Consider the following 27,949-nt stretch of genomic DNA (forward strand, 5'->3'; position numbering starts at 1 on the left):
ATAGATAGATAGATAGATAGATAGATAGATAGATAGATAGATAGATAAGACAGACAGACAGACAGACAGCTAGCTAGCTAGCATATTTAAGTGAGGTTCATGGGAAGAATCATAGGAACACTGCTGTGATTTCTAAAAACACAACTTTGAACTGGGGTTTGTTTAGATACACAAGGAAGAAAGGAAAGCAAAAATCCTGAGGTAGATACATTTATATGGAAAGCTGGACAAAAAAGAAAATGTCATGGATATAAGATGTAATGGTTTGAATAAGAATGGTCCCCACAGAATTATAAATTTAAATGCTTGGTCACTATCTGAAAAGATTAGGAACTCTGGTCTTGCTGGAGGAAATATGTCACTGAGGGTGGGCTTTGAGGTTTCATAAGCCCATGCCAAACAGAGTCTTTCTCTTCCTGCTGCCTGTGGATTAGGATGTAGAACTCAGCTACTTCTCTAGTACAGTGTCTGTCTGTATGCTGCCATGACTCCTGCTGCCATGAGGACAATGGCCTAAATCTCTGAAACTGTAAGCAAGCCCCAATTAAATGTTTTCAGCAAAGAGTTGCCTTGGTCATCATGTCTCTTCTCAGTAACAGAACACTGTCCAAGACATAACAGAAATTGAAATCACAGACAGTAAATCTTCAAGGACAGTCTAGAAGTAATTTTAGGATGGTCTGTAGTGAGATTATTAAGCAAATTATTTCCAACAAATTCTGTTTCATAATACTGAACAAAAAGATGTATTCTTTGCTGTATATCTTAGTATTTCAGCTAAAAAAAGAAACTTAGGAGGACCACCTCACTGTTTCCTGACTGCACACACAACAAGACAGAAGTATGAAACACTGCCTACTGATATACAAATATTACAACTCAAGCTGGCAACAGAAGTGGGCAGAAAAGCCACATGGCAATTTGCATGTAGCAAAAACTAAGAGTTAAAAGGCCATGGAAACTTATGTCAAAGTTCCAGAAAATTACTGAGTCCAGACAATGTATGACAAGAACAAATTAACATGTAAGGAGGTCCTTGAGAGGCTACTGAATGAAACTGTGTCCACCAGTCTCATGCATTTGAATACTTGGTGATGATATTTGAGAACGTTTTGGAGGGATAGCCTTGCTGGAAAAGTATGTCACTTGGAGGGGCAGCTTTGCACATTCATAGCCTCAAACTACTTCCAGTTTGCTCTCTCTGCTTCCTGCTCCTTCCACCATGCCTTCCACTTGCTGTAATGCCTCCTACAATGATGGAATGGTATCTTCCAGCCTCTGTTTCAGTATCTGCCTTAAGGTACTGCCGTGGCTTTCCTTCACGACCGACTGTAACCTGTAAGCCATATAAACCCTTTCTTCTCCCAAGTCAGTTCCTCACAGCAAAAGATACTGTTGGACAAGCTATGAAGATGAAGCCTAATTTATAAAGAAGACTCTAGAATGTTAAGAGATCCCAGTACCATCGGATGTCATGCAGAGTGAAGCAGGCTCAAGAAGAAGACAATGTGCTGCAGGTGTAGAGCTGGAAGGACAGAGCTACTCAAAGCCAACTGACCAGATACTTTGATCACAAGCCAGAGATGTCAGACACACAGGTGCACAGTGTGGTGCCAGTTCTGTTGAGTTTCTCTCTTGCTTTGATCCCATCTTTCCTTGGCTTTATTCCTTTTTGAAATGGGCAGGTTTACTTTGTGCCACTCTATACTGAAGTATGCAACTTGGTTTTTACCTTACTTTATAATTTATTTTATCTTACTGGGCTTCATGCTTCAACACTGCCTTCACTCTCAGGAGAGATTCTAGACTTTTTAATGGTTGGACTATGAGACCTTTTGAAGTTGGAGTAAATATATTTTATATTATGAGATGATCATGAATCTATGGGGCCAAAGCTAGAGTATTATGATTTAAAGTGATGTATATGAATGTCAAACTGACAAGGGGTAGAGACTTGTGACAGTAAATCTGCTTGACTGAAATTCGTATCACCCTGGAAACAACACCTCTAGTTTGTCAGTGAGGGGATTTACAGAGAAGTTTCTGAGGGATGATGTACCCTCAAGTTGAATGGGTTAGAGTCCTATACTGAATAGAAAGCAGAAAGTGAGCTGAGCACAGGCATTTATGTCTCTTCTCCTTACTGCTGATGCACTGACCAGCTACACTACTGCCATTAATGACTTTCCCACCACAATGCACCATATTCCTTTACATCACAGGCAAAATTAAATTCCTCATCCCTTAAGTTGCTTTTTGTAAGGTATCTGGATACAGTCATGAGAAAAGTAACTAAGACAGCATCTATTTTAAGAAAAAGAAAATAATATATAAAGTAATTATCCTATTTCAAGTTTCTCTTGTATCTCTAAACTGTAACAAGGGTTCATTTTCATTTATCATGAGAAATAATAAATTATATAAATTATGTTGTTAGCTATGACATATATGATAATATATAATAATCTATAATAAGTTATATTATTACACTGATAAAGACTATTTGACTTTAAACTATAATAAAATTATCATGTTATGTTAAAACTGTTTGATTTAAGTATTAACTTCTTTTTGAAAGTTACTAACATGAATGCCCCATAGTTTCACCAAAGGCCAAAAATAAAGGCCTGAACTTAAGCATTCATTTTTAATTATTTAATTATTTAAAGTTAATATTGACAAGTTTTGCTTATATGTAGAGAATGCACAAGTTAAAAGGCTAGACAACTTTAAGATACCTTTTCCGACAATTACTACTGAGTCTTCTGAAAAGGAATTTGTAGATGTGAAGTCAAAACTAGAAATCTGCTGTAGATTTGATGACCTTGTAAATCCTAAAAAAAATAACATAAAAAAGGAAAAGAGGCACATTTAAAAACTCATTGTAGTATATTTTAAGATATTATGTAGCCTTTTAAAATGAAAATTTTATTTCAAAAAATACAAATCAATTAATTCAATGAATATTTACACCAGAATAGCCACTATACACTAGCTACCACCACACACAACAACATAATGAAACCTTCCTTCCCTTAAGAAGTTTACAGTAGGCCAGGGTAGAAGACAAGAGAAACATACAATCATATAATCGTAAAGTGATCATCAGAGAGCTAAGCAGTCAAAGTGGAAGAAAAATTTCACACCCAAAACACAGTAGGTCAAGCTCAAAGCAAAAACTGTACTTTTCTAAGCTACTTAAATTGTGTTACTTCCACACTCACGAGCACATCCTAACATTGCTGACCACCTCTCCATCCGTGATTTAAGCTGATCAGAAATAATGAAAATAATGAAGTACAGGGGTCCCTCCTCTTTTCCTTTTTGTCTTTTTTGAGGCAGGGTCTGGCTATGTAGCCCAGAGTAGCCTCAAATGTACAAGTACTCTGCCTCTATCTCCTGTGTTCTGAGACTCTAGGTATTCACCACCATGATCAGCTCAAATGTTGATCTTACAGGTCTACAGTTGTCACATTCCCCCCCAAAAAAATGTTGCTCTTTACTTATTGGAACCTATGATGTAGCCCAGGCTGGCCTTAAACTCAAGGAAACCCCCTACCAAGCTCCCAAATGCAGAAACAACAAGTAGGAAGAACTGTGCTGGCTAAGGAAACTGCTTTAAGTGCGGCTACCACAGAAGAACTCAGGAAATGGACAAAGCACTCACCTGAAGCACTGTTCATTACTAAGTTTTAAAATAGAACAGCTAGCAGTGGCTAGTGATAGAGCTAGAATGGAGAGTGACAGAGAGAGCAAATAGTGTATAGTTAGAGAAGTCATAGCTAGCAGAAGGAAGGACATCCCTGTGCCACATCTTGGCTGCATGGTTACTGCCTACATAAATAACTTACCCACATGACTGTTCTCATTATACCTGAGTGATGAAATGTCTTATAAGAGAATCTGTTGCCATGTATGTACCTGTGCATGTTCTCGGCGTAAAGCCCAGTATGGATTCCTAGTTTTAACTAATGTTTAGTGTTTTGCATTGGCTCCTTCAGACAAGAGCATAGACATTAAACCTAAAAATTTATTTAAGAAATAACCTTTCAGTAGAATGTTAAGTTGAAAACCTTAAAGAATTCTTAGTAATTTTTTTCTTGGTATGCTTAGAGAAGATTCTGACTTAGATATTTTGCATACTAAAAATTAATTTGTCATGAAATTTACAAACCTTTTGTATGCTTATGTCTTGGGTGTTCCTTATTTTGCATTTTTAAAGCACTAGGTGAAATGTCATGTGACCTATCATCTTCAAAATCACCACATCCAAACCCATAGTTCATACGTTGACCAATTATGCTTACACTGGATGTTGTAATCCCTATAAAATAAAATACATATTTATTTGAATAATTTAGATAATATTTACAATAGGTATGTTTCTCTCCTCTAAATCTATTTTGGTAGCTACTCTTTTGAAAATATCAGTAATATAATATTAGAAATTATAATATTAGTAATTTTTAAAGTTTTACCATATTTTAAACTATGTAACTTTCAATGAAATAAAAATGTAATGTTTGAAAGAGTTAATGAAATAACTATGTTAAACTTGATGTAGTGGCGCATACCTGTAAGCCTAGCATCCAAGAATTAGAGATGGGAGGATCACAAGTCTGAGGTCAGCCTAGGCTACAGAAAAAGCTCAAGGACAACCGGGGCTACAAAAAACAAATTAAGAATTTAATTGATTAAATTAATAAGTAACATCCTTAACTTTTCACAAAAAAAAAAAAAAAAAAGAAAAGAAAAAATTCCAAATGTTAAAGCAGTGGCTTAAGGGGGCCTTTGATCTTTTACTCCTTTCTCTTCTGCTCCCATGTGATCAGTGTTTCCTGGTCTGGCTAATGATGTAGACACTTGACGTGATTTAGAATTCTTTGCCTGGAATCATGCTCAGCAGACTGTAGGTTTCTGTCCTGCCAATTAACTGCTGAGATACTAGTAAGCCTTTTAATGTTTGTAAAACGGGAAGAGGAGTAGGAAACATGCCCAGAACTGTCATATGAGTTAAATGCAGGAAACAGGAAGCTAGGCATAGTAGCATGTGCATAAAAAGTCCTACTGACTGGGAGGTTGAGGGAGGAGGAGCACTGTTATTTTGAGGCCAGCATATACTGTATGAAGTGTTTAAGGCCAGCCTAGTCAATTCAGTGAGACCTTGTTTTACATTCCCTCACACTGAAAAACAAAACAAAACAAAACTTAATATACTGCCTAGGATATTGCAAATACTTAAATAGTATTATATCTCTAATAAAATAATAAAGTGTAACACTAATATATATATATATATATATATATATATATATATATATAATTTACTCCACATATGAATGTTTAAATTGTCCATACTACTCTATTACTTTACTACTACTGGAGCTACAAAATGTTGACTAAATAAAAATTACTATTTAATATATTTGCATCAACTGAACATTTTTATACATAGTTCCAAAATAAACAGAATTCATTTTTAAATAATGTAATACTTGGAGCTGGAGAGATAGTTAAGTGGCAAAGTGCTCTCAGCAGTTAAGAGTACCGGGTGTTCTTCCAAAAGACCTGGGTTCAGTTCCAAGCAGCAACATGGCAGTGACAATTGTTTGTAACTCCAGTTCCAGGGGATCTGACACCCTCACACAGATATACATGTAGGCAAAACATCAATGCACATAAAGTAAAATGAATCATTAGTAATGAAATACTATAATGAAAACAAAATAGTTGGAAAAGTGCTGGATGTTGGAAGCTGGGCTAGCAAGAACAGTAGATAAGAGGTTTCAGCTAAGTTCACAAAGTTTAAAGAAATATTTCACGTAAGTGTTTACACAAACACAGCACTAGATTATATCCTCAGTACCACACAGGACTGGCATGGTGGCATACGCAATCTGAGCACTTGTGAACAGTAAAGCCTGGAGGATCAGATGTTCAAGGCTATCCTTACACTGTAAGTCAAGACCATCTGGCTACAAGAGAGAGAACTTCTCTCAAAAAAACTAAAGGTAAAACCTCCTTTCAGACAATAATGACCTTCCAGAAGGAACCGCTATATTTTAAAATTGAGTTTTAACAGTTAATTTAGATATTGGATACTGGTGAAAGATACTGGCTTTAGGTGGAAATGTATATACTAATATTTGACACTAACAGTACAGAAAAATCATTTAGAAAATTCAGTATTATTTACAGTAACAGATACAAAATATATGAGGAAATGTTTACTGGAAACATTTGTGGTAAAGGCATGAGGTCTTTATCATTTTTATACCATTTCTGTATTTAAATCACATAATCTCTATTCTGATCATTTTTTTCATGTTTTACAATAAATAAAAGGACTTTTGTAGGAATCATGTGCTTACTGCTAACAAAGCAGACAAATTAAAATGGCCCTGAACATTGTCAATTTAATAGTTTAATAGAATGTTAAATTTAATCAAGAGCATCTTACAGAAAACCCAGTAACAACAGTGGTGGTTCTCAAGTTTGTCACTAGAAATCCCCAAGATTTGATAAGAGGCCAGATTTCTCATCATAAACACAAGGTCACTGGGTATGAGATGTGGCCCCAGAACCTATTTACATCCAAAGATTAGGAATGCATGGAAATTAACAAATATTTATTAAGTTTGGAAAAAGCAAAGTATTACATTTAGAGGTAGGTATTATTAGATCAATCACTGCTAAAAATATAAATAACTTCTAAATTCATAAAAGTAGCAGCAGAAAAGAACTCAAATCCAGTCTTTAAGTCAATTGTTTTCCCAATCCAAAAGTAAACTCAAAGAGTTGCTTTTACAACTAAATTCAATATAGCAATCAGCTGCCTCTTCAATCCTGTACAAATATATTTAAAATAATAAATAGATATGTTAGGATGGTCAGTATTAAGAATTAAAGAATTAGTTTCAGAATTTCTTTATCTCCCTCCCTTTAATCATATATACTAGTGAAAGTCCATTAGGTACTTTATATATGCTATATGCTTAAGTCTTCACTACCCTTCTCCAGGTCTTTATTATTAGATTGACAAACAGTTTCAAAGTGGTTAATTTGTACATGGTGTGACTATTATGTATCAATTTGGAATTCTAGTGGTGGTCTTTAACACTCTAAAGCTAATAAATAATGGCTCTGTATGTTGAATATCTGTCTCAATGTCTAATACTAACTTTTGCAAGCCAGAAAGCCAAGCACATTCATCTAAGTCAAGTATTCAAGATTATGACAGGCACTTGGCAGGTAATTGAGGATAACAACCACTAGAAACCAAGAATCTGAGGGTTACCTGGACTCAGTGGCACATGCTTGCAATCTCAACATTCAGAAGGCTGAGGGAAGGTTACTGTCAGTTCCAGCCCAGTCAGTGTTACATAGAGACTACTTGAAATAATAATACTAAAAAGAATGAGAGTTAAAGAAAAATATGTAACTAGAGTACCATAAATAAGCATGTGCCATTTATATAGAGGGCTTGCCTAGCATCAATACAGCCCTATATTCAATCCCAATACAAGAAAAACAAACAAACATGCAAAAAACTTACCTGCAGCAACATTTTAAAACATGTAACAGTAACCAAAAAAAAAAAAAAAGGTAGTTATCAATACTGTCTGTGACATAGAAAAAGGATCTAAGGCAGAGGGTGAGATGGGTATAGATTTTATCCACAAAAACAAAACAAAACAAAACAAAACAAAAAAAAAAACTGCAAATGCTCAAGGATAGAAAGTGGTCTAACCACAGTCTGAGAGAACCAAAACACAATAAAGAAGAGAAAAAAAATGAAGTTGGAAAGGTCAGCAGGAGCCAGATTATTAAAGGATGGCCACTATAGTCAGCTTTCTATTGGGCAGTGGATTATGAGTGAAACAGACAAACTATACAGGTGAGCAGGCTAATCGGGTAAGAAATGAGGAATTGAGAAAGAAAGCTGTGGTAATGGGATTAGAAAGGATGAATCTAGGACATATCTAAAACCAGACATTTCATTATCTTATCATGTATACGCAATTATAACACAAACTAAGTCTTCAAGTTGTTAGTACTTTCATGTTGAAATCATATGAAAATATAGCTCAGCTTGCTATAATTTTGCCACAACTCAATATAGTTTTACTCACCATGAAAAAAAGTCTTATCCAGGTTCAGCTTTAAACAAACTAGAGTGTAAATATTTTTTAAATTATTACTAATGTCTAAAGGTATTTTCTGAAAGTGACATAAACTTAAGACTCTCGTGTTCAAAAAGCTCTAATATCAGGCATACAAACATACTTAGTTCATGTACTTGTAAACAAATAATAGTTAACTAGCATCAGCAAGTAGAAACTAGATAAATATATTTTTTTGTCATCTGTGATACCTGGTATTCTCAAACTATGTTGTATATTATAATTACTAAGTGAGCTCTCAAAACACTGAAAAATTTCAATCCAAACAAATTTAATCAAAATATCTCTTAGAGAAGTCTGGCATAGTGAAATCAATGACTGAGTTAAGTAAATGTTATTTCTTTCCAAACTAAAGCCATGTTTACTAGCATTAGAATGGTTTTTTAATGAGTTATGATTAGTTATAAATTTGTAAGTACAAAAACTAAACCTAAGATGCATTTGCTATCATTTTTTATATTATAAACAATCACATTCTTTATAACGCGTATTTACAAAACACATAATACCTGTACTGGAGCTCTGCTCAGCAGCATGGGAGATTTTCTTTGCAGAAGAAAGTCTTGTTGAACAAGGTTTTGATCCAAATGTTGGAAATATGTCTGACCTAATAAAACAAAGTAATTTCAATAAATATTCAGCACTGTGTAATACTCATATCATTTATCATTTATTCTTTTCATTAACTCATTAAAATACAAGGTAACTATGCAAACAAGAACAAAAATATGGCTAAAAATATTTTGTTGTTGTTTGTGGGCGTCATTTTGTTTTGATTTTGAGACTAAGTATCACTAGGTGGTTTTGGCTGTCACTATAAAGACTCATAGAGATACGTTTGCCTCCGCCTCCCGAGTGATGGGGTTAAATCTGTCTACCACCATGCCTTGTCCAGCTAAAAGTACTTTTTACTGCCTGAAGCATAAAGAAAGCAGATCCAAATCATATCCTAAAGTATTATACACATGTAAGCTACCATTTTATAAACAGAAATACATAGTGGGCTGTATTATGAACAGCGGCAACAAATTGAGTATTGTAAATGCCGATTTCTTAAAACCATTCTTTGCTCTTCCATCCAGATAGAATAAAGGCCCATAGGCCTCGCTTAACAAAGAAAGCAAGCCTTCATCATTAAAAAATATTAAATTTGAATGCAAAGAAATCCAGTAAATGTTGTAATACATTAATGACAGATTTTATAAAGCAACACAATTTACTAGCTAGTTATCACTGGCCTTAGTAAGAAATCAACTTTAAGTAATTAAAAATTTTAATATATATTTTTGTATACATAAGTGTATAGACATATATATGTGTATGTGAGCGCATGTGTGCAAAAGTGTACATGAGGTGGTCAGGAATTATTTCTTTCCTTCCACCATGTGGGTCCTGGAACTCAAACTCGGGTCATCAGGCTTGGTGATAAGCTCCTTTACCCTGAGAGCCATCTCAATGGCTCATTTTGAAGCTTTTGAAAGAGCCATTTCTCTAGAAATGTACAATTATATTTACTTGGATGAAAGAAAAATCTTCATTTTAAAAGATGGTTTCTAACACAACACTCTTTCCCTTTCAGCCCACTGAGAGAGAGCTTGTCTCAGGAGGTAGTGATAGTCTCTGCTCATCACTCTTGAGGCAAGATACAAGTTGGTTAAGAATAATTATTCTATACTCAGGACGCTGAGGCAGGTGAATTCCAAGAGTAAGGCCATCCTAGACTAACTATATAGGAACCTGGACACCTTGGCCAAACCATTTCAAACAAAACAAAACAAAACACCCATGAAAGGACTGCACATAATGTCAGTCAGAGATACCATGCTTGTTGTCTGCAAGGCCCCGCTCCATTTGCAGGATCATCCACATTCCCCCAAATAAATGGATTCCAAAGCAGTGAACCTCAAACGTAAAAATCTTAACTTCATTAAAGGAAATGTTAATTCTCATCTAAAAGAGTTCTATACTTGAAGAAAATACATCTGAGGGACAAAAAGGGAACTACATAATTCTAAATGTTACAAATACAAAATAAACTTCTCTTCCCAATTGGTTTCAAATTTTTAACATTGTTAAAACTGTACAGTTACAACAAAAAATTCCATCTTCATAGAAGATCAAGGAAGAACATTAGGTCTAAAAAGGAATATATACATATATACTACACATGACATAGATAGATAGATATAGATTAATGCTCACTGTAAGCTGTTACTTTGTTAAAGTCATTCTAGATCCATTATGAAAATATATTCCAATACTCTATGTAGGTAGAAAATAATGAAGGACTTTCCAGGAATAAAAGGTTTCGGAGTATAAGTTACAGTTTAAGCTAAAATGTAAAGATGAAAACCAAAGAATAAAATAAATTCATAAAATGGAACATAAAATTCAGTTTAATTCTATGATTGGTGATATAAAACATCACCTCCCCTTTAATTAGGCAGTCTCTACTTCTATTTGTGAAAGGCTTTATTAAATTCATTAAATTGAAGATAATTTTAAATTTCAAAAATTTAATTTTGATAGTTGTCTATTAACAAGGATCCAAATAAAGCCAAAAGATAACAAATTTAAAAAAAAAAAAAAGACTGATATCTTCAAATTTTAGCAAAAATGAGTAACAGTCATAACTTTCACATTACCAACAGGAATAAAAAATTATATCAGCATTTAGAAAAACTGTTTAGCAATTCTTTAAATATTCACCTATCTATCCATACCATAGCAATTCTACTGTTAACTTTCAGTCCCAAGTAAATGGAGAATTATTTCAATTATTTCTACAAGGTCACAGAAATGCCCATAATCCAGGGTAAGGTCACTTTTTCAGAGTAAAGGCTTTCTGGAAAAGTTGGGGTAACGTAGCCAGGACTTGAATCCCAGCACTATTGATGTAGGCAGACTGACTCCTCACTGGGCTACATGAGCTACAAGTATGTAGTCCCAAGCTTTATAAGATAATGGGGGGAAAAAAAGTAGAGCAACAGCTGGGCAGAGCTTACCCATAAGCTAGAGTGAACTTGTGCTGAGTTAAAAATGAAGATAAAGAGAGTGATCCAGAAAAAAGTTAAGGGACAAAGAATATTAAAATAAATCTTAGGAAAACAAGTTGGACATTTGATACAAGGACCATACCATAAATTATTATAGCTCTAAGTTGCAGTTAGAGTCATACTATCTTTCTAAACTTACTCCACTAAAAGCAAGGTACCATGTGTAAACTTCCACAGTATAATTTAAAGGTTTTAAAACTGTTTCCTTTTGTTTTGTTTTTTTGAAACAGGGTCTTACTATATAGTCCTAGCTAGCCTGGAGTTTGCTATATAACTGGGCTAGACTCAAACTCAGAGAGATCAGCCTGCCTCTGCCTCCCCAGTGCTAGGATTAAAGGCATGTGCCACCATATCGAGCATATTTAAACAATTTAAGAACTAAAGATTAAATGACTTTACGTCTTTTCCAGATATAGTGTTAAATGTCTAAATCACATATTATAGGGGAATATCAACATGTCAGAAAATAAAATACATTATTCTCTTCCCCTGGGGAGTTGTAGAAAGAGAAGAGGTCAATGATTCTTGGCTGTAAACTCCACTTTCACTGTAAGAGCTGATATTTGGAGAGGAAGATCGAGACGGGGAGTCAATGGCCAGCTCAAGCTTCATGGCAGAGTCAGGACTGTCAACATCAGAGGTGCTGCTGCTGCCACTCAGTTTTGCTCTTTTCTTAGCTGCACTATTACGAAGGGACCTAAGAGAGCTCTGCATCTAAAAACAAAACAAAACTCATGAGATTAAATTCTTATATACATATATATGTATGTATGTGTATATATATATATATATATATATATATATATATATATATATATATATGAGCTATCCTTAGATTTTTGAACTCCAGTAACTTTGCCAAACTAGCTAATCATCCATCTAACAGATAAAATGGATGCTAATACCTGCATAGAATAAAGATCAGATTCCATGGCTTGGGTAATAACCTATAATGACGTGAGTAGCTGTAAAGACAACACCCTGCTTCTATTAACCATGACACTCTTGGCAAAGTACAAAATGACTGAATGTATTTTACAAATTCAATTAATCAGTGACTCAAAGTAGAAATCACAGATTACAAGTGAGAGAAGCTAATCAGCTGTTACAGCTCCTTAGACGTTCTAGACCTGCAACAAGGAGTAAGCATCAATGTATGGAACTTCTAAACTAAGCTACAAGTGAGCTACACTGCCAGCCCTCAACATGAATTATTTTCATTAATAAGAAAAATTGTTATGGTATTAAAAAGTACCATTTTTCCCCCTTATACAGCAATGACATTACAGAATATTAAAAGGATTTTTCTTCTTTCCTTCCTTCCTTCCTTCCTTCCTTCCTTCCTTCCTTCCTTCCTTCCTTCCTTCCTTCCTTCCTTCCTTCCTTCCTTCCTTTCTTTCTTTCTTTCTTTCTTTCTTTCTTTCTTTCTTTCTTTCTTTCTACAAGGTCTCTCTGTGTAGCTGCAGGTATTCTGAAACTTACTTTGTAGACCAGGCTGGACTCAAACTCACAGAGATCTACCTGCTTCTACCTCCTAAGTGCTGGGGTTAAAGGCATGCACCACCACCACCCAGGGGAATTTATTAATGATTAAAAATGATTTTTAGTTCTCACCTCTTCTTGATCCAAATCTTTATCTCTGAAATTCAATTCTGAAAGATCAATTGTCAGACTATCCTTTTCATTTTTCCAAATATCATCAGGCTGTTTCTTTTTGTGTCCCACTGTACTTAAGTCAGCTTTATCAGGCAAAAGGCTTATTCCCCTTGGTATGGGAGGGACAGGTTTTGCTCCATTTAGTCCTCTTCGGGAAGAAGGTGATCTCACCAAGGCAGGTGTAAGTTGAACTGGAGTAGTTTTTTCTTGAGAACTTTCTCCTGCATATAAAAAAAAAAAATCTATATTTTATTTCTCTTATTTTCAGAGGAACTAAGTTTGAGTCATTAAGTATTTACACTACAGTATTTTAAAATTTAAAAGTACACTATCTTATATTAGAAACAGACTATATTGTAAAATAAGATGGAATAAAAGCATCTGCATGTGAGCCAGTAGGCCAGAAGCGAGTACCAGATCTCATTACAGATGTTTATGAGCTACCACGTGGTTGCTGGGTATTGAACTCAGGACCTTTAGAAAAACAGCCAGTGCTCTTAATCTCTGAGCCATCTCTCTAGCCCCTGAAATTTCTTCATATTACATAAAATACTATATACTAAGCTATATTTTCAGTTTTCATGACTAATATTTGTTAATGATAAAGTCCAAAATAAGCCAGAAAGTCTATCTTTCGGTTTGGTGAAATCATACAAGCAATATTTCAGCGACTGGTAGTGAGGCAGCAGTGGGAACTGGGTAGAACAAGCTGAACACACTTCTGAGATTCTAGGGATCCAACTCAACACTTTACATATACTAAGATCAAGAGCTCTACTCCCACAAACCAAAGTCTTAGTTCCAATATGATATTTGATCTGATATAGAAAACTAAGAAATTAATAAAAGGGTATGAAGGTCAGCGTGGAGAGAATACTTTCCTACAGGCTGGGTAGGAAGGCACCAAGCTCCTGGTTACAACCTGAAGTCTAGTTTTGTAGGCAGCTTAAGAGCAGAACATATTATCCTAGAGGCTGAGGATAGAAGAGCATGTAGGATACAGGGAAAGCCTTTTAATAGACCTAGTTTGCAATGTTAACAACCTGCCAGCAGGCCCTTAAGCAACATGTTCCTTTCTACTATGAAGAATTGTTATTTTCCTCGTTCTGAAAAAGAAAAAGCTTCCTTTGTTTTGTTTGCTTGTTTGTTTTTCAAGGCTATTCTCTGTGTCCTGGACTTGCTTTGTAGACCAGAGTAGCCTCAAACTCACAGTGATCCTCCTGCCTCTGCCTCCCTAAGTGTTAGGATTAAAGACGCCACTAACAGCAGCTCTGAAAAAGCTTCTTAAATTGGCAATATAAGTAAAGAAATGGCCATTTCAAATAAATTTTATACTATTTATTTGGTGTATTAAATACATTGTTAAATACTTTCCTAAATATTTGTAGGCCAGAGAAAAATATATAATTAGCCAGGCTTCAAAGCATTAATTCCAACATAAATAAACTTAAACAAAGCATTGTTCCTACCTGTAGAGTCAGATGATTTCTGGTTGACAGGCTTTTTCTGCGGAATTGGCTTTGATAGTCCTTCAAAGCTTTTAAGAGGCCAAGAATTTGAGAAACTAATGGAATTATCTTGAGATTTCTTAGGAGATATAGAAAGAGGAGACGCGTGCTTTGGACTACTTCTAGGTGATGAGAGAGGATAGGATGGAAGGATAAAGGGTCCTGGGCTTGCACTTGAGCCAGAGTATGAAGAAGTTCGTTCTGATTGACTACCAAATGTTTGCTGTGTCTTATTGCCAAAATTAAGGCTAGTATATACTGTAACAAAACAAAGAGAAGTATTATTTACATACACACATCATCTTAGAGTTCAGAGACTTCCCCTTTGATATTCAGATCCCCCATATAAATTTATGTTTTTGTATGGTGTCAGGCAAAGAACTAATTAATTTAACCACAAACACTTCATATCTTCAAATCCAAAGCTTTCTTATCCTATTAAAAATTTCCTCTACATTTGTAAAGTTATTTTCTCCTTGTAATTTTATTAATTGTACATGTGTAAGCATATATATGCATTTATATCAAGTACATACGTTAAGAGTATTTTTAATGAATCATTCTTCTCTTTATAATTTTGGTGGATATATTTCCATATCAACATCTTTATTCTTTAGGCACATGTCTACTATACCTTTTCCACTATCTTCTCCCAACTTACTTTTGATATATTTTTTTAAATAATGAGTTTTTAAATGTGTGGCATTTAGTATTTACCAGAGTCTTTTACGGTAAGCAAATTATCTACCACAGCGCTGTATTCCCACTCCATATTGCCCCTCACACACTAAAAACAAATAAATAAATAAATAAATAAATAAATAAATAAATAAATAAATAAATAAATAAATAAATAAAGAGTAGCATTTCAGAGGAAAAAAAAAACATCTGACTGGCAGCATTTCAGAGAAAAAAAACATCTGGCTGTACTTATTTATTTATTTACTTAGTCCATGCATATGTGTGTGTGCAAACTGACATATACATATCAACTGTGGTCTTCAACTGCTCTCCACCTCATTTTTGGACTGGGGCTGAAACAGTCTGGCAGCAAAAGCCAGTAGTCAAACAGAGGAATCACCCTTCTCTGCCCTGCCAACACTGGCACTGCAGGTACACATTCCTGGACCTGGCATTTACATGGGTGCTAGACATTAAGATTAAAGGTCCTCATGCTTACAAGGCAAGTCCTTTACCATTGAGCCCTCTCTCCAGCCCCATCACTGTAATTCAAGTGCTAAGTTTTTCCTATATATGTTGCTGACAATTATTGGAAGGTTTGATTTCATTCTATCATCTTGTCTTTTTCTCTGCATTATTTTGTCCTATCTTTTGTTTTTGTTTATTGTGAAGCTGCTTTCAAACTCACTACATAGCTTATGCTGGCCTTGAACTTTCTCATTTTCTTATCTCTACCTTCCTAGAAGTGCTGGAATTAAAGGGCATGCAAAGCAGGCAGAGCTTTTCTTCCTCGTTTTTGTTTTTGTTTAAATAATGGTTGTTGTGGAACCCAGAACCTGTGTGTTCTAGGCAAGCAGTCTTCTACTAAGATATCAACAGATCAACTTTCACTACTGCTTACACCTCTACACATATGAGGTCCCACCCTGCAGTCCACACTGGCCAAGACTTTATGTTGTGGCAATTGTCCTGCCTCACCCCAAGTGCTGGGATCATAGGCATAAGCTACCATGTCCAGTTTATATCCTGTCTTATCTCAAACAACCTATCAAGAAGTTATAGTTTTTCTAAAAAGACAAAATAAAATCTACATAGCTTTAATATTTAAATAGCTGCATGCACACAATACTATTTAATTAACATTATTTTCAATTCATGTTAGCCTTCATCACGTTTATAAACTTTAGTCGTTTAAATCACGATTAAAAAGTCTAACATTTTAGACTAACAATTATAAAAAAATTATTAACCATTAAATTTCTAACAAATTTTTATCATTATTATTATTATACAAACTAGTATGTAAGCTAGTGTCATAATGATACCAGTGTAACACTGTAAGTGTTGCTTTGTAAATGTGGAATGTATACCTTTATCTTGATGGCCGTTAGTTGTCCCCAGGAATTGTAAGTCAGAATCCACACTGCCTGCTTTACTACTTATCTGTGACAATCCAAGTTGCCCACATTTCCCAGGAAGATTTGTCTGATGAGTTGCAGTATTACCTTTGAAGGAAGAAGACATGGAGGGGAAAAATAAATGTTATTTTATGAAGATGCATGTCATAAATGTTGGTGTAATTATATTCTAGACTTTGACTCTTATGACTAATCAGATTTTCTAATAACAAATGTTATCCTTTTCTTAGTTCTTTCCTTTATGAAACCAAATACACCCCCCCCACACACACACACACACACAAGAAAATAAGAGGAATTCTGCCTTTCACAGCTCAAAGAGCACTCAGGAGACAGAGGCAGGGGCAGGAAGAGCTCTGTGAGTTCAAGACCAGCCTGGTTTGCACAGTGAGTTCCTCTGCCTCCCGAGTGCTGAGATTGAAGGCATCATGCCACCATACCCAAATGAATACCTGCTTTCTATTACAATTACCCAATTAAACAGCTTTCCAATTTCTCTGGCAGAAGTTCTTACATTGTTTTTCACTTTCTTTTTCCTACTCTCTGTATGGAATCTACCAGCTAATCATGTCAACTTTACCTGTGACATGTAATCAGAGTCCAATCACTTTTTACTACATAAACCTTAGCCTGTACTATGACAAGAAACTCAATCAGTTCTCCCTCTTTTGCCCTTGGTATTACTTTAACCTATTTTAAAAATAATGTCCCAAATGAGCCTAGAAGATATAGGGCAAATGATAGCACTTCTTTAAAATTCTTCTCGGAATAAAACAGGTTCATTCGGTAGTCTAAGAGGTCTTAAACTGAGGCCTCCACGATCTCTGTCATTTTCAGCTTTGAATACTTCATTTCATTCACCTAGCTTAGTCGTTCTGCTCTAAAAATCACTTCTCTCTTCACATTTACCAGTTTGCTTCAAATACTCCCCTCCTGAATATAAATGCCTTTTAGTCAATGTTTAAAATAGTCCTGTTCTGCAACTGTATCACCATCTAATTTACCATGTCTTAAACTGATTTAATATTTGCCCCCTGCTCAACAAGAAGTCAAGCTTATCTGTTTGTTTTGTTTCGTTTTGTTGTTGAAGCAGGTCTCACTGTGTAGTCCTGACTGGCCTGAAACACTCCTTGTAGACCAGGCTGGCCAGGAGCTTATAGAGATCTGTCTGTCTCTTCCTCCTCAATGCTAGCATTAAAGGTGTACACCACCATATCCAGCATAAAATAAAGGCATTTTGGCATTGTTATGCCTTTCTTGAAAACTACATCCCCAGTATTAAGAAAAGTGACATGGAGAGATGCTCAAGAAATAGTAATGGCTTATTAAGTAACCATGGTCTTAGATTACTAACAGCCTGCAATGAGATGACGTATGCTCTCATGACACGATTATGTCTGCTTTTTATCCAACCAAGCTTTGTTATTTACACATAATTTAATATATATTACATGTCACATATAAAACAAAATAAATACATAGATAAAAAAATAAAAATAATGTATTAAATTTGATATGCCTCTTAGATTACATATACTTTCTACAAGCTCTAAAATGAATTATAAAGTTTAGAGAAAGTTTTAATTTAGTTCAACACAGCTATTATCCAAAACATTACTTACCAGCACCACATGTAGGAATTGAATCTGAGTTAAAATCCCGACTACTCTGAAATAAGTTTCTTAATGACCTTTTTTTGCTAAAACATAAATCATCATTGACTGGCATTCCTTGAGAGGGCTTTAATTTTGGAGATGGGATGAGGTCATGAGCTGAAAACTGAGAAGACAGTAAGTTAGCAAATGTTTGCTAAGCCTCCTTAGTAATAACTTATTTAGATCCAATTACAAAACTCAGATAATAGAAAAGCATAACTGAGCAGGCAATACACTCTTTCACTATAACACACTAACAGCACTTTCCTACCAAGACAGAAATGCTACTTTTCCCTTTCTTTTATTATAGTTCAATTTCTCCCTTACTTTTCTATAGTATGTATCTGGCAATTAGAGAGAAGGCAAAACCAATGATAAAGGATGAAATAAGGGGATGGAAAGAAGGCTCACCAGTTAAAGGCACAGAGAATCTGGGTTTAAATGCTAGCACTCAGATGGCAGCTCACACCTGTCTGTAACTCCAATATCTGACACTCACATAGACATACACGCAGGCAAAATACCAATGCACGTAAAATGAAAAAGTAAATAAATTTTTAAAACTTTTTAAAAAAAGAATGAAAACATGAAGTAAAAAAAAAAAAAAAAAAAGAAAGAAAGAAAAAAGATGTCTGACTCAGTAGCCTAAGCTCTATTCTAAGGTTTTTTTCAGCATTCAGCAATGAGCAAATGAAGATCATTAAACAAGCATCTCACTCTTCCTCACAGAGGTAAAGCCATTACTAACACTCTGCCACCCAAATATAACTACTACCAACAGACAGGTAAAGTATGCTACGACCAGGCTCCAGTTACAACCACTTAACTAGGGGCTAGAGATGGACTCAGTGATAGAGCATGTGCTTATAAGCATGGAGCCTGACTAGCAACAAACAAACAAAAACCCGAGTATATCACACACACATACAGGCACACACAGGCACATATACGCATGGAGGGAAGGAATCTGATTTATACTCCACTGTGTAAGGAAATGAGAAATTCTAACACCATTCAAAACAAGTAAGTTCAAGCAAACTCTTTTTAGATCCATCAGTTATAATCATTAAAAGCCAAATTTCAACAAATAGATAACTCGGAATTACAACTGACAGGAGGAACTTCTAAGCAGAAAGTCTGACTTCTCTGAGGCAGACAGAGGTAGGACAAGGGGAAAAATACTGTTAATTTAACAAATTGCTAGTGGCTCAATACCAGCAGCTGAGAAAGTTAAAGCTCGGGGGGGCAGGAGCAAGTCACAGGGGAGTTCCACTATTCTCTGAGTTTACCTCCAGGAATCTATCATAATTTCACACTGAACAGTGAAGAAAAATATCTAGAAAGAAAGGTCCTCCTCCCCTTCCATCTGACTCTAGTTTACCAGGTCTCATCAGGACTGGCTGCATTGTCTTCCTCTGTGGCCTGCTAAGGCTGCTCCTCCCTGGGGAGGGGGAGGGTCAAAGAGCCAGCCACTGAGTACTGAGTTCATATCAGGGAACAGTCCTGTTCCCCTTATGATAAGGGAAACCCCCTTGGATGCTAAGCTGCCATGGGCTACATCTGGGCAGAAGTTCTAGGTTATATCCATGCATGGTCCTTGGAGAAACAGTCTCATAAAAGACCCCTGTGCCCAGATATATTTAGTCATTGTGGCACTCCTGTCCCCTCCATGTCTTACTAACTCCTGCTTCTTTCATATGATTCCCTGCACTCTGCCCAAGAAGGGCAGGGAAGAGATGTGGGAGTGTGGGTGGGATCGGGAGGGAATGAGGGAGGAGTCTACAGCTGGGATACAAAGTAAATAAACTGTAACTAATATAAAAAATAAAAATTAAAAAAGAAAAGGGGAAATTATGTAATTACAATATCAAAAAATAAAACAAGTAATAAAAAAAGAAAAATATCTGGAAAGAGGAAATTTTTTCTTTTAATGTTTTACTGGACTAGAGAACACTTCATCCACTTTTAACACCTACTTACCACACTTAGTTTTTCTTTACTACATCGTAGTCAACTCTCAACCAAAATTTTCAAGGCATACAAAAACAAACAAACAAAAGCTAAAGTAAACCTAGTTACAAAAACCACAGTAAAAAGAAAATGTAAGAGTTTATACCAGAAAAAGCAGACAAAATGCAAGAACAGGTTAATATAAGCTGAAATCTAGCAACTGCGAGAAAGTGAAGAAAGCATGAGATCAAAAACATTGGAAGATTAAGTAGAATGCCTTCAGTATATGCTTTAATGGCTTAGTCTAACAATAGGCACTTCTAAGCCAGGTGGTGGTGGTACACATCTTTGATCCCAGCACAAGAACTTTTAAAATAAAAAAGCACTAAAAGAAAATAAAAGGAAACTAGAAAAATAAGTAGAGAGAATATGAAAAAACTGTGAAAAACTGTAAAAGAAGCAACATACATGTGAAAAATGAGTATACTGGAAAAATACTCAAGGCAATAATGATCAAGATGTCCCTAAATGTCTGAAACCAAACCACAAATCCAGAAAACTAAAGAATACCAATGCAAATAAATGCCACAGAAACTGTGTTAGCATATCATTTTCCAGGTATAGAAAATCAAAGACAAAGAACAATGCAGAAGACAAGGGAAGAAAGCCAACGGTAAAAATTACACTTAACCCCTCAGAAATCATGGAAGTGAGTGAAATAAAATGACAATAATAAAAAGGGAAATCCAAATACCACCAACCTAGAAATCTGAATCCTGGGAAATTACCCACAAAAATAAAGAAAAAAAAGGCATCCATAAACAGTAATTGAGGCAAATTTCCAACCTTACATCAAATGTTAAAAGTCTTCATATAAAAAGAAAATTAAGTAGGTCAAAGTCCTTGATATACACAAACACAGCAAAAAGAGAGAAACAAAGACAGACAGAGAAAGAGACAGAGATAGATAGATAGATAGATAGATAGATAGAGAGAGAGAGAGAGAGAGAGAGAGAGAGATTGCCCTGGAGAAACAACAAATGAAGGTATATTAAAAATTTCTTTTTAATTTTTATTTTATATGTGTGAGTTTTGCCTGCATGTGTATCTAATACATCGTGTGTGTGTGTGTGTGTGTGTGTGTGTGTGTGTGTGTGAGAGAGAGAGAGAGAGTGTGGTGCCCAGGGAGAGAGAGAGAGAGAGTGGTGCCCAGGGAGACCAGAAGAGGGTGTCAGATCTCCTGGAACTGGAATTACAGATGGTTGTGAGCCACTATGTGGGTGCTGGGAACCAACCCCAAGTCTTCTGAAAGAAGCAAGTGCTCTTAAGCATTGAACCATCTCTTCAGCTCCTATTTTTCTTGTTAATTGCTCGAAGAACAACTCAAAACAATAGTATTCATGTATCTATTTTGTTTGTGTAAATATAAATGCATACTGCAAACTCTAAGGCAACTACAAAATGAAGAGAAAAATAGAAGAACAATTAATAGGCTATGAAAAAGGAGAAAACAGAATCATAAAAATCCTCAATTAAATCTACAAAAGACAAAAAATTTTAAAGACAGAAATAAACATAAGCAACAAACAGAAAATGATAGATACTAATTCATCATATTAAGTGCTAATGGCTTAATCTAAACCAATTAAAACATAAGATGGGCTATGGAGACAGCTCAACAATTAAGAGCATTTGATGTGAAAGCGAAAGATCCTGAGTTCAAACCTCCATTAAGAAAGCAAGCAAGCAAGCAAGCAAAAATGAGATGGAAGAAAACCAGAGCACGACTGAACATATTATGCCTATAACCTCAGTGCTGTCAGAGACAAGAGAATCTCTGAAGACTGCTGGCTATCAGTCTAACTCCAGGTTCAGAGAGAGACCCTATCCGAAGGAAATGAAGCACATACAGCAGAATAGCAGATACCTCCTACATACACACACAGTATATACCACACTCACACATGAAAACATTTTTAAAGGAGTTGTCTGAGTAAAACAAAAAGCAAAAGCTAATCTTATATATTTTCTACAAGAAAGCAACCTTAATTGCACATTAAGTAAATAGATAAACATTAAGCAAAAAGATAAAGAAATACCATGCTAATTATAAATAAAAAGAAAGCAGGCATGGGGCTGCAGAGTTGACTTAGCAGTATGAGAACCGGCAGCTTGCTCTTCTAGAGGACAATGGTTAGGTTCCTAGCATATACCTGGAAGTTCACAACTGTCTAAAATACCAGTCTCAGAGAATCCAAAAACACCTTCTTCTGGCTCCAGGAACACTGTATGCATTTGATATACAGACATACATAAAGGCAAAATACTCCTACAAATAAAATTAAAAATTAAACAAAGGAAATCAGGCATGACTGAGTTAATTTCAGACAAAGTGAACTTGAGAGCAAAAAATTAGCCATAAAAGGAGTACCACACAATAATGAGATCAATACTCCAAGAAAGCATCATCATTTTAATAACAATATAGTGTCAGGTTACACAATGAAAATACAAACAGAACTGCAAGGAGAAATAAATGGATCCACTATTATAGTTAGAGACTTCATCATCAGAAATGGACAGATCCATATAGAGAAAAATGTAAAGGACAACTGAACTCAACAAACAGAATGAACTGGACATAATGAACAGCTATATGCAATTTGATCTAGCAACAGATTAGGTATTCTCAAATTCACATTCATCATCAACACTAGAGAATATTGTGGGGTAACGAGAGAGCAAGCAGTACCTGCTACCCAAGCATGAGGACCTATGTCCGGATCCCCTGCTGGGTGCAGTGTCTGTAACCCTAGTGAGAAATGAATGGCACAGAACCAGGCTGATCCCTAAGGCTTCCTGAAGAATCTGTGATCTCCAGGTTCAATAAGAAACCCCACCCCAGAACACAAGGTGGACATCTAGAGGAAGGCACTCAATGTCATCTCCTGGTCTCCACATACTCACACTTGAGCAAGCACACTCTCATGTACACACAAACAGAAAGAGACAACATTCTAGACCACAAAACACATTTAGAAATTTAAAACTATATGCCAATACAAAAGCTGTTATCAAACTGCAAAGACATTAAACTAGAAATCAGCAACAAAGAGAAAAACAACAAAAACAACTCCAGTACTTGGAAATTAAACAATACACTTGTAAATTACACGTAAGTCAAAGAAGAAATATTAAGTAAAATTTAAACAAATTTCAAACTAGATAAAGATGTTTCTGGAATGGCAAAATTGTTTCCATTATTAAAAGTTGAAGTTGGGACTTGGAAAGTGGCACGGTGGAGATGAGGGAGGGAGGGAGGGACTGGGAGGGAATGAGGGATCAGGACACGGCTGGGATACAGAGTTAAAAAAATGTAACTGATAAGAAAAAAATAAAATTCAAAAAAAAAAAAGTTGAAGTTGTTGGTCTAACAAGATGGCTAATCAGGTAAAGACACTGAAGCCAAACCTGATGACCAGAGTTCATCCCACAACCCACATGGCACAAGGAGAGAACCAATTCCCTCAAGTTGTCTATGACTTCCATACATGTATTATGGCAAAAAATGCTACCCACCTCCCTCCAATAAATAAGTAAAATGTAAACAAGGAAAACAAGTTAAAATAAAAGCAGAGGAAAAAGTAATAAAAATAGCACAGAAATAAATAACAACTGGAAATCAAGACGGACACTTCACAAAACCAAAGGCTGGCTTTTTGAAAAGATCATAAAACTGGTAAGCTTTTAGTTAAGCTAAAAATAGAAGGAACACATTTCTAACAGCAGAAATGTAAGAAAAGCACATAAATCACATCAACAGTAGGATGAAACAGATAATTTGATTAGGTCTACCTCTAAATTCTTTGAAAATCACCTTCCAAAACAGAAAGCATCAGGCTCAGCTGTGTTCATCAACTCTATTAAACATTTGCATAAGAAATTGTGTCAATTTTCTATTACTCTTACTTAGAAGACAGACCCATAAAGTGTACTTCCTACCTCATTCTGAGACTGGCAAATATGCTGTCTGACTGCAATTCCATAAAACTTAAAAAAAGCAAACGTATGCAAATAAGAAAAGACCAGTGTGTACCAAGGGATGGGGAGGGGAGGAGGGATAAGCATTCATGGCACAGAGGCTATGTATAGCAGTTAAACTATTCTTTGTTACCACGATGGTAACAAAGATCGCATGCACACACAGAAATACTTGCCAAAACCCAATACAACAAACAACACAGGATGAACTTTTTGGTTTTTCTTACTGTGGTTTCACTGACTATACAATCGTAAAGCACTATCAGTTCTGGAAGTTCTGGAGCAAGCTGTTTAAGCGTGTGGGCAGAAGAATTTGCAAACCATCTGCATGTTTCAATTAGTGTAGCAATCACCCTAAATCTGCTCTACAAACAAACAATAATACACAATACACTTTTTAAAAGCTGCACATGTATATATTTAGCCATGCCTTCTTTTAGATTAAGTGTGTTTCTGAGTACATATTTACAACTTGATTTCAGTTCAAATTTCAGTTTCACCACAACTTTCAAATTAGGAATCAGTATACACGGGCACTTCTGAAATGAGCTTTTGTTATGGTCAGCACTAGAATCATCATCATCATTTTTTTTTAGTCTTAATTTTTATTATTAATTACTTACTTATATCCCAATGGCAGCTTCCTCTCCCTCCTCTCCTCATCTCTCTTCTCCCTTTCTTCAACCTACCCTTTCTCCCTTTCTCAGAAAAGGGGAAGCTTCATTATGTTTTCACACAGGGTATCATGTAGCCCTGGTTGGCTTCCAAATCAGTAAGCAGTCAAGGATGTCCTTTAACACCTCAACCACGTTGCTTCTACCTCCCACATGTGAGGATTACAAGTGTGGCCACCGTGCCCAGTAAAAGCAGAATCTTAATCTACACTAAACATTAGACAAGCAGGCTTAATAACAATCCTTACAGAAAATCAACTACCTCCAGTTAATGTTTATAATATGTGGCAATAATCATATAAACAGACTAAGTCTGAAAACTGTTTCCAAAACAACCTACACTTTTTGGAAATGGAGAGCTGGGAAGTTGGCTTAGTGGCAGAGTACTGGCCTGTCAAATACAAGGCCCTGAGTTCAATTCACAGTACAAAAATGACTCAAATAAAAAAGATGGAACTGGAGATATAGCCTAATAGAGTGCATTAAGCCCTACGTTCAAACCCAGCACAAGAAAGAAATAACTAAACACAACCCTTTGAAATGGGAAGAATAAGTGAGCAATGAGAACACTTAGACATCAGTGTCATCTGCTTCCAAACTACTGCACAAAGTCTAAATGTGAAAACACATTATATACACTGTAAATCCCTGACTTACAGTTTTAATTTATGGTTGTGCATTCAGTAGAAAACACATTATATACACTGTAAATCCCTGACTTACAGTTTTTACTTTATGGTTGTGCATTCAGTAGAAACAATGCTTTGAGTTCTGATTCTTGCAAGGCTGAGCAGCATCAGCTTAGTCCCAAGCAGAAATGGCCTCTTTTCTACAGCATACTAGGCTGCTAAGCTATGATGTTTGATAAGCTAGGCATAAATAAATGTGTTTTGATTTATGACATTTTCAAGTTATGATGAGCTTACTGGAGTATAAACCTATCATAAGGGCATCTGTATTTGCCCCGCCAAAGAATCAATTTATTCAAAGTTTTTGTTGGTTGTTAGGTTTTTGCTTTTATTTCATTTTTGTGGTGCTAAAGAAAAACACATGCTAGGCAAACACTCTGCCACTGAGCTATATCTCCAACTTTTGAAAAGTTTTAATATAAAACTTTGTGTGATAATTCAAAATATAAAAATAACTATGGAGCTAGTCATAACAGCATACATCTTTAATGCTGGCACTCAAGAGGTGTATCTCTGTAAATTTGAGGCTAGCCTGGTCTACACAGTGAGTCTTAGGACAGCAGAGCTACATAACGAGACCTTGTCTTGGAGGGGAAGAAGGGGAGACCAAAACCAAAACTACAAAGCAAAATAAAATACAACGAAAGAACGATACAATCATCTTGAACTCTATTTACTAGTGGTACTTTGGCCGTAACTTTTTGTGCCTTAGGTAAATACAGCACACAGTGATGGAACTAGACTTTTGTTACAAAAGGAGAGACCAAATATGAATAAAAGAAAACAGCAAAGAACCTGCACTACCCAATTCAATGAAATACTCATAAAAAAAAAAAATAATAATGACTAGGTTCTGTCCACTGAAAGGAGCAATCTGCAACAGCAAGAATTAGCAATGAGTGAAATCATACACAGAATCTGATTTTAAAATACTACTCTATGTTGGTAATATTAGGATCCTGGAGAAAAACAACAAACAGCTGATTCCAAGTGTAAAACAAGAAAAATATCCATTAAGTCTTAGTATTGTATCTTAAGTTAAGGAAGTACCCAAACACAAATCATGCCAAAAGATCACAGGTCCAGCAATTGGTCAAATATGGAACAATTTAGCATCAAGTATCTTTTTCCCCCTTTTTTAAAATTAATACACTTTATTTACTTTGTAACCCCCCTGTGGTTCCCTCCCTTCTCCCCTCCCAACCCTTTCTCCTTCTCCATGCATGCCCCTCCCCAAGTCCACTGGTAGGGGAAGTCTTCTTTTCCTTCCTTCTGATCCTAGTCAATTAGGTCTCATCAGGAGTGGCTGCATTGTCATCTTCTGTGGCCTGGTAAGGCTGCTCCTCCTCAGGGGGAGGTGATCAAAGAGCAGGCCAATCAGTTTATGTCAGAGACAGTCTCTGTTCCCATTACTATGGAACCCACTAGGAGACTGAACTGCCATGGGCTACGTCTGTGCAGGGGTTCTGGGTTATCTCCATGCATGCTACTTGGTTGGACTATCAGTCTCAGGGAAGACCCATGTGCCCAGATTTTTTGGTTCTGTTGCTTTCCTTGTGGAGCTCATGTCCCCTCCAGTCTTACTAACTCCCACTTCTTTCATAAGATTCCTTGCAATCTCCTCAAAGGTTGGCCATAAGTCTCAGCATCTGCTTTCAGCATCAAGTATCTTAATTTGATGGCCAACACAAAATAAGCTCAATGATATTTTTGGAAAGTTTTTGATCCATAATGCTTTGTGTGGGCATTATTTGTGTATGTGTGTGTGTATATGTCCTTATAGGTCTTTTGCTAATATATTATGGTTTCTGGTTTTCTATTTTTATGGTATTTCTGTGTGTTTGAGTGTTTCTTGTGCTTTTTCTTTGGCTCTTTTATTTTCCCCTTTTATTTTGTCCTATTCTGGTTGTTTGTTTTTTCGAGACAGGGTTTTCTCTGTGTAGCCTTGGCTGTCCTGGTCTCGATCTGTAGACCAGGCTGGCCTCAAACTCAGAGATCTGCCTGTCCCTGCCTTGCCAATTGCTGTGATCACAGGCCAGCCGCCCACCCCCAGCTTGTTGGGTTTTTTTTTAATTAATTAATTTATTTTTATTAATTACAATTTAATCACCTTGTATCCCAGCAGTAGCCCCCTCCTCCCTCCCCTCCCAATACCCACCCTCCCTCCCTCATCTCCTCCCATCTCCTACCCCAATCCACTGATAGGAGAGGCAGGTCCTCCTCCCTTTCCATCTGACCCTAACCTATCAGCTCTCATCAGGACTGGCTGCAATATCTTCCTCTGTGGCCTGGTAAGGCTGACCCCCCTCAGGGGGAAGTGATCAAAGAGCCAGCCACTGAGTCAGAGACAGTCCCTGCTCCCACGACTAGGAAACCCACTTGGACACTGAGGTGCCATGGGCTACATCTGAGCAGGGGTTTTAGGTTATCTCCATGCA

The 27,949-nt window shown here is 36.0% G+C and overlaps 1 protein-coding gene across 4 annotated transcripts in view; it reads right to left on the reverse strand.

The window, feature by feature from the left end:
- Togaram1 (TOG array regulator of axonemal microtubules 1) overlaps positions 1–27,949 on the reverse strand; it is a 59,508-nt gene that overhangs the window by 27,602 nt on the left and 3,957 nt on the right. For 3 of the 4 annotated variants that reach the window (XM_055595420.1, XM_055595422.1, XM_055595423.1), the window contains exons 2-9: positions 18,125–18,281; positions 16,455–16,589; positions 14,365–14,661; positions 12,854–13,116; positions 11,715–11,953; positions 8,693–8,790; positions 4,175–4,324; positions 2,739–2,834 (exon numbers count right to left, since the gene is read on the reverse strand). In XM_055595420.1, the coding sequence (XP_055451395.1) occupies positions 2,739–2,834; positions 4,175–4,324; positions 8,693–8,790; positions 11,715–11,953; positions 12,854–13,116; positions 14,365–14,661; positions 16,455–16,589; positions 18,125–18,281 (1,435 nt within the window). The remainder of the gene's footprint in view (positions 1–2,738; positions 2,835–4,174; positions 4,325–8,692; positions 8,791–11,714; positions 11,954–12,853; positions 13,117–14,364; positions 14,662–16,454; positions 16,590–18,124; positions 18,282–27,949) is intronic. The other variant, XM_055595421.1, reaches the window with a different exon arrangement.

This window comes from Psammomys obesus, unplaced genomic scaffold (assembly GCF_907164565.1).
Source record: "Psammomys obesus unplaced genomic scaffold, mPsaObe1.curated_primary_1811, whole genome shotgun sequence".
Classification (NCBI taxonomy): domain Eukaryota; kingdom Metazoa; phylum Chordata; class Mammalia; order Rodentia; family Muridae; genus Psammomys; species Psammomys obesus.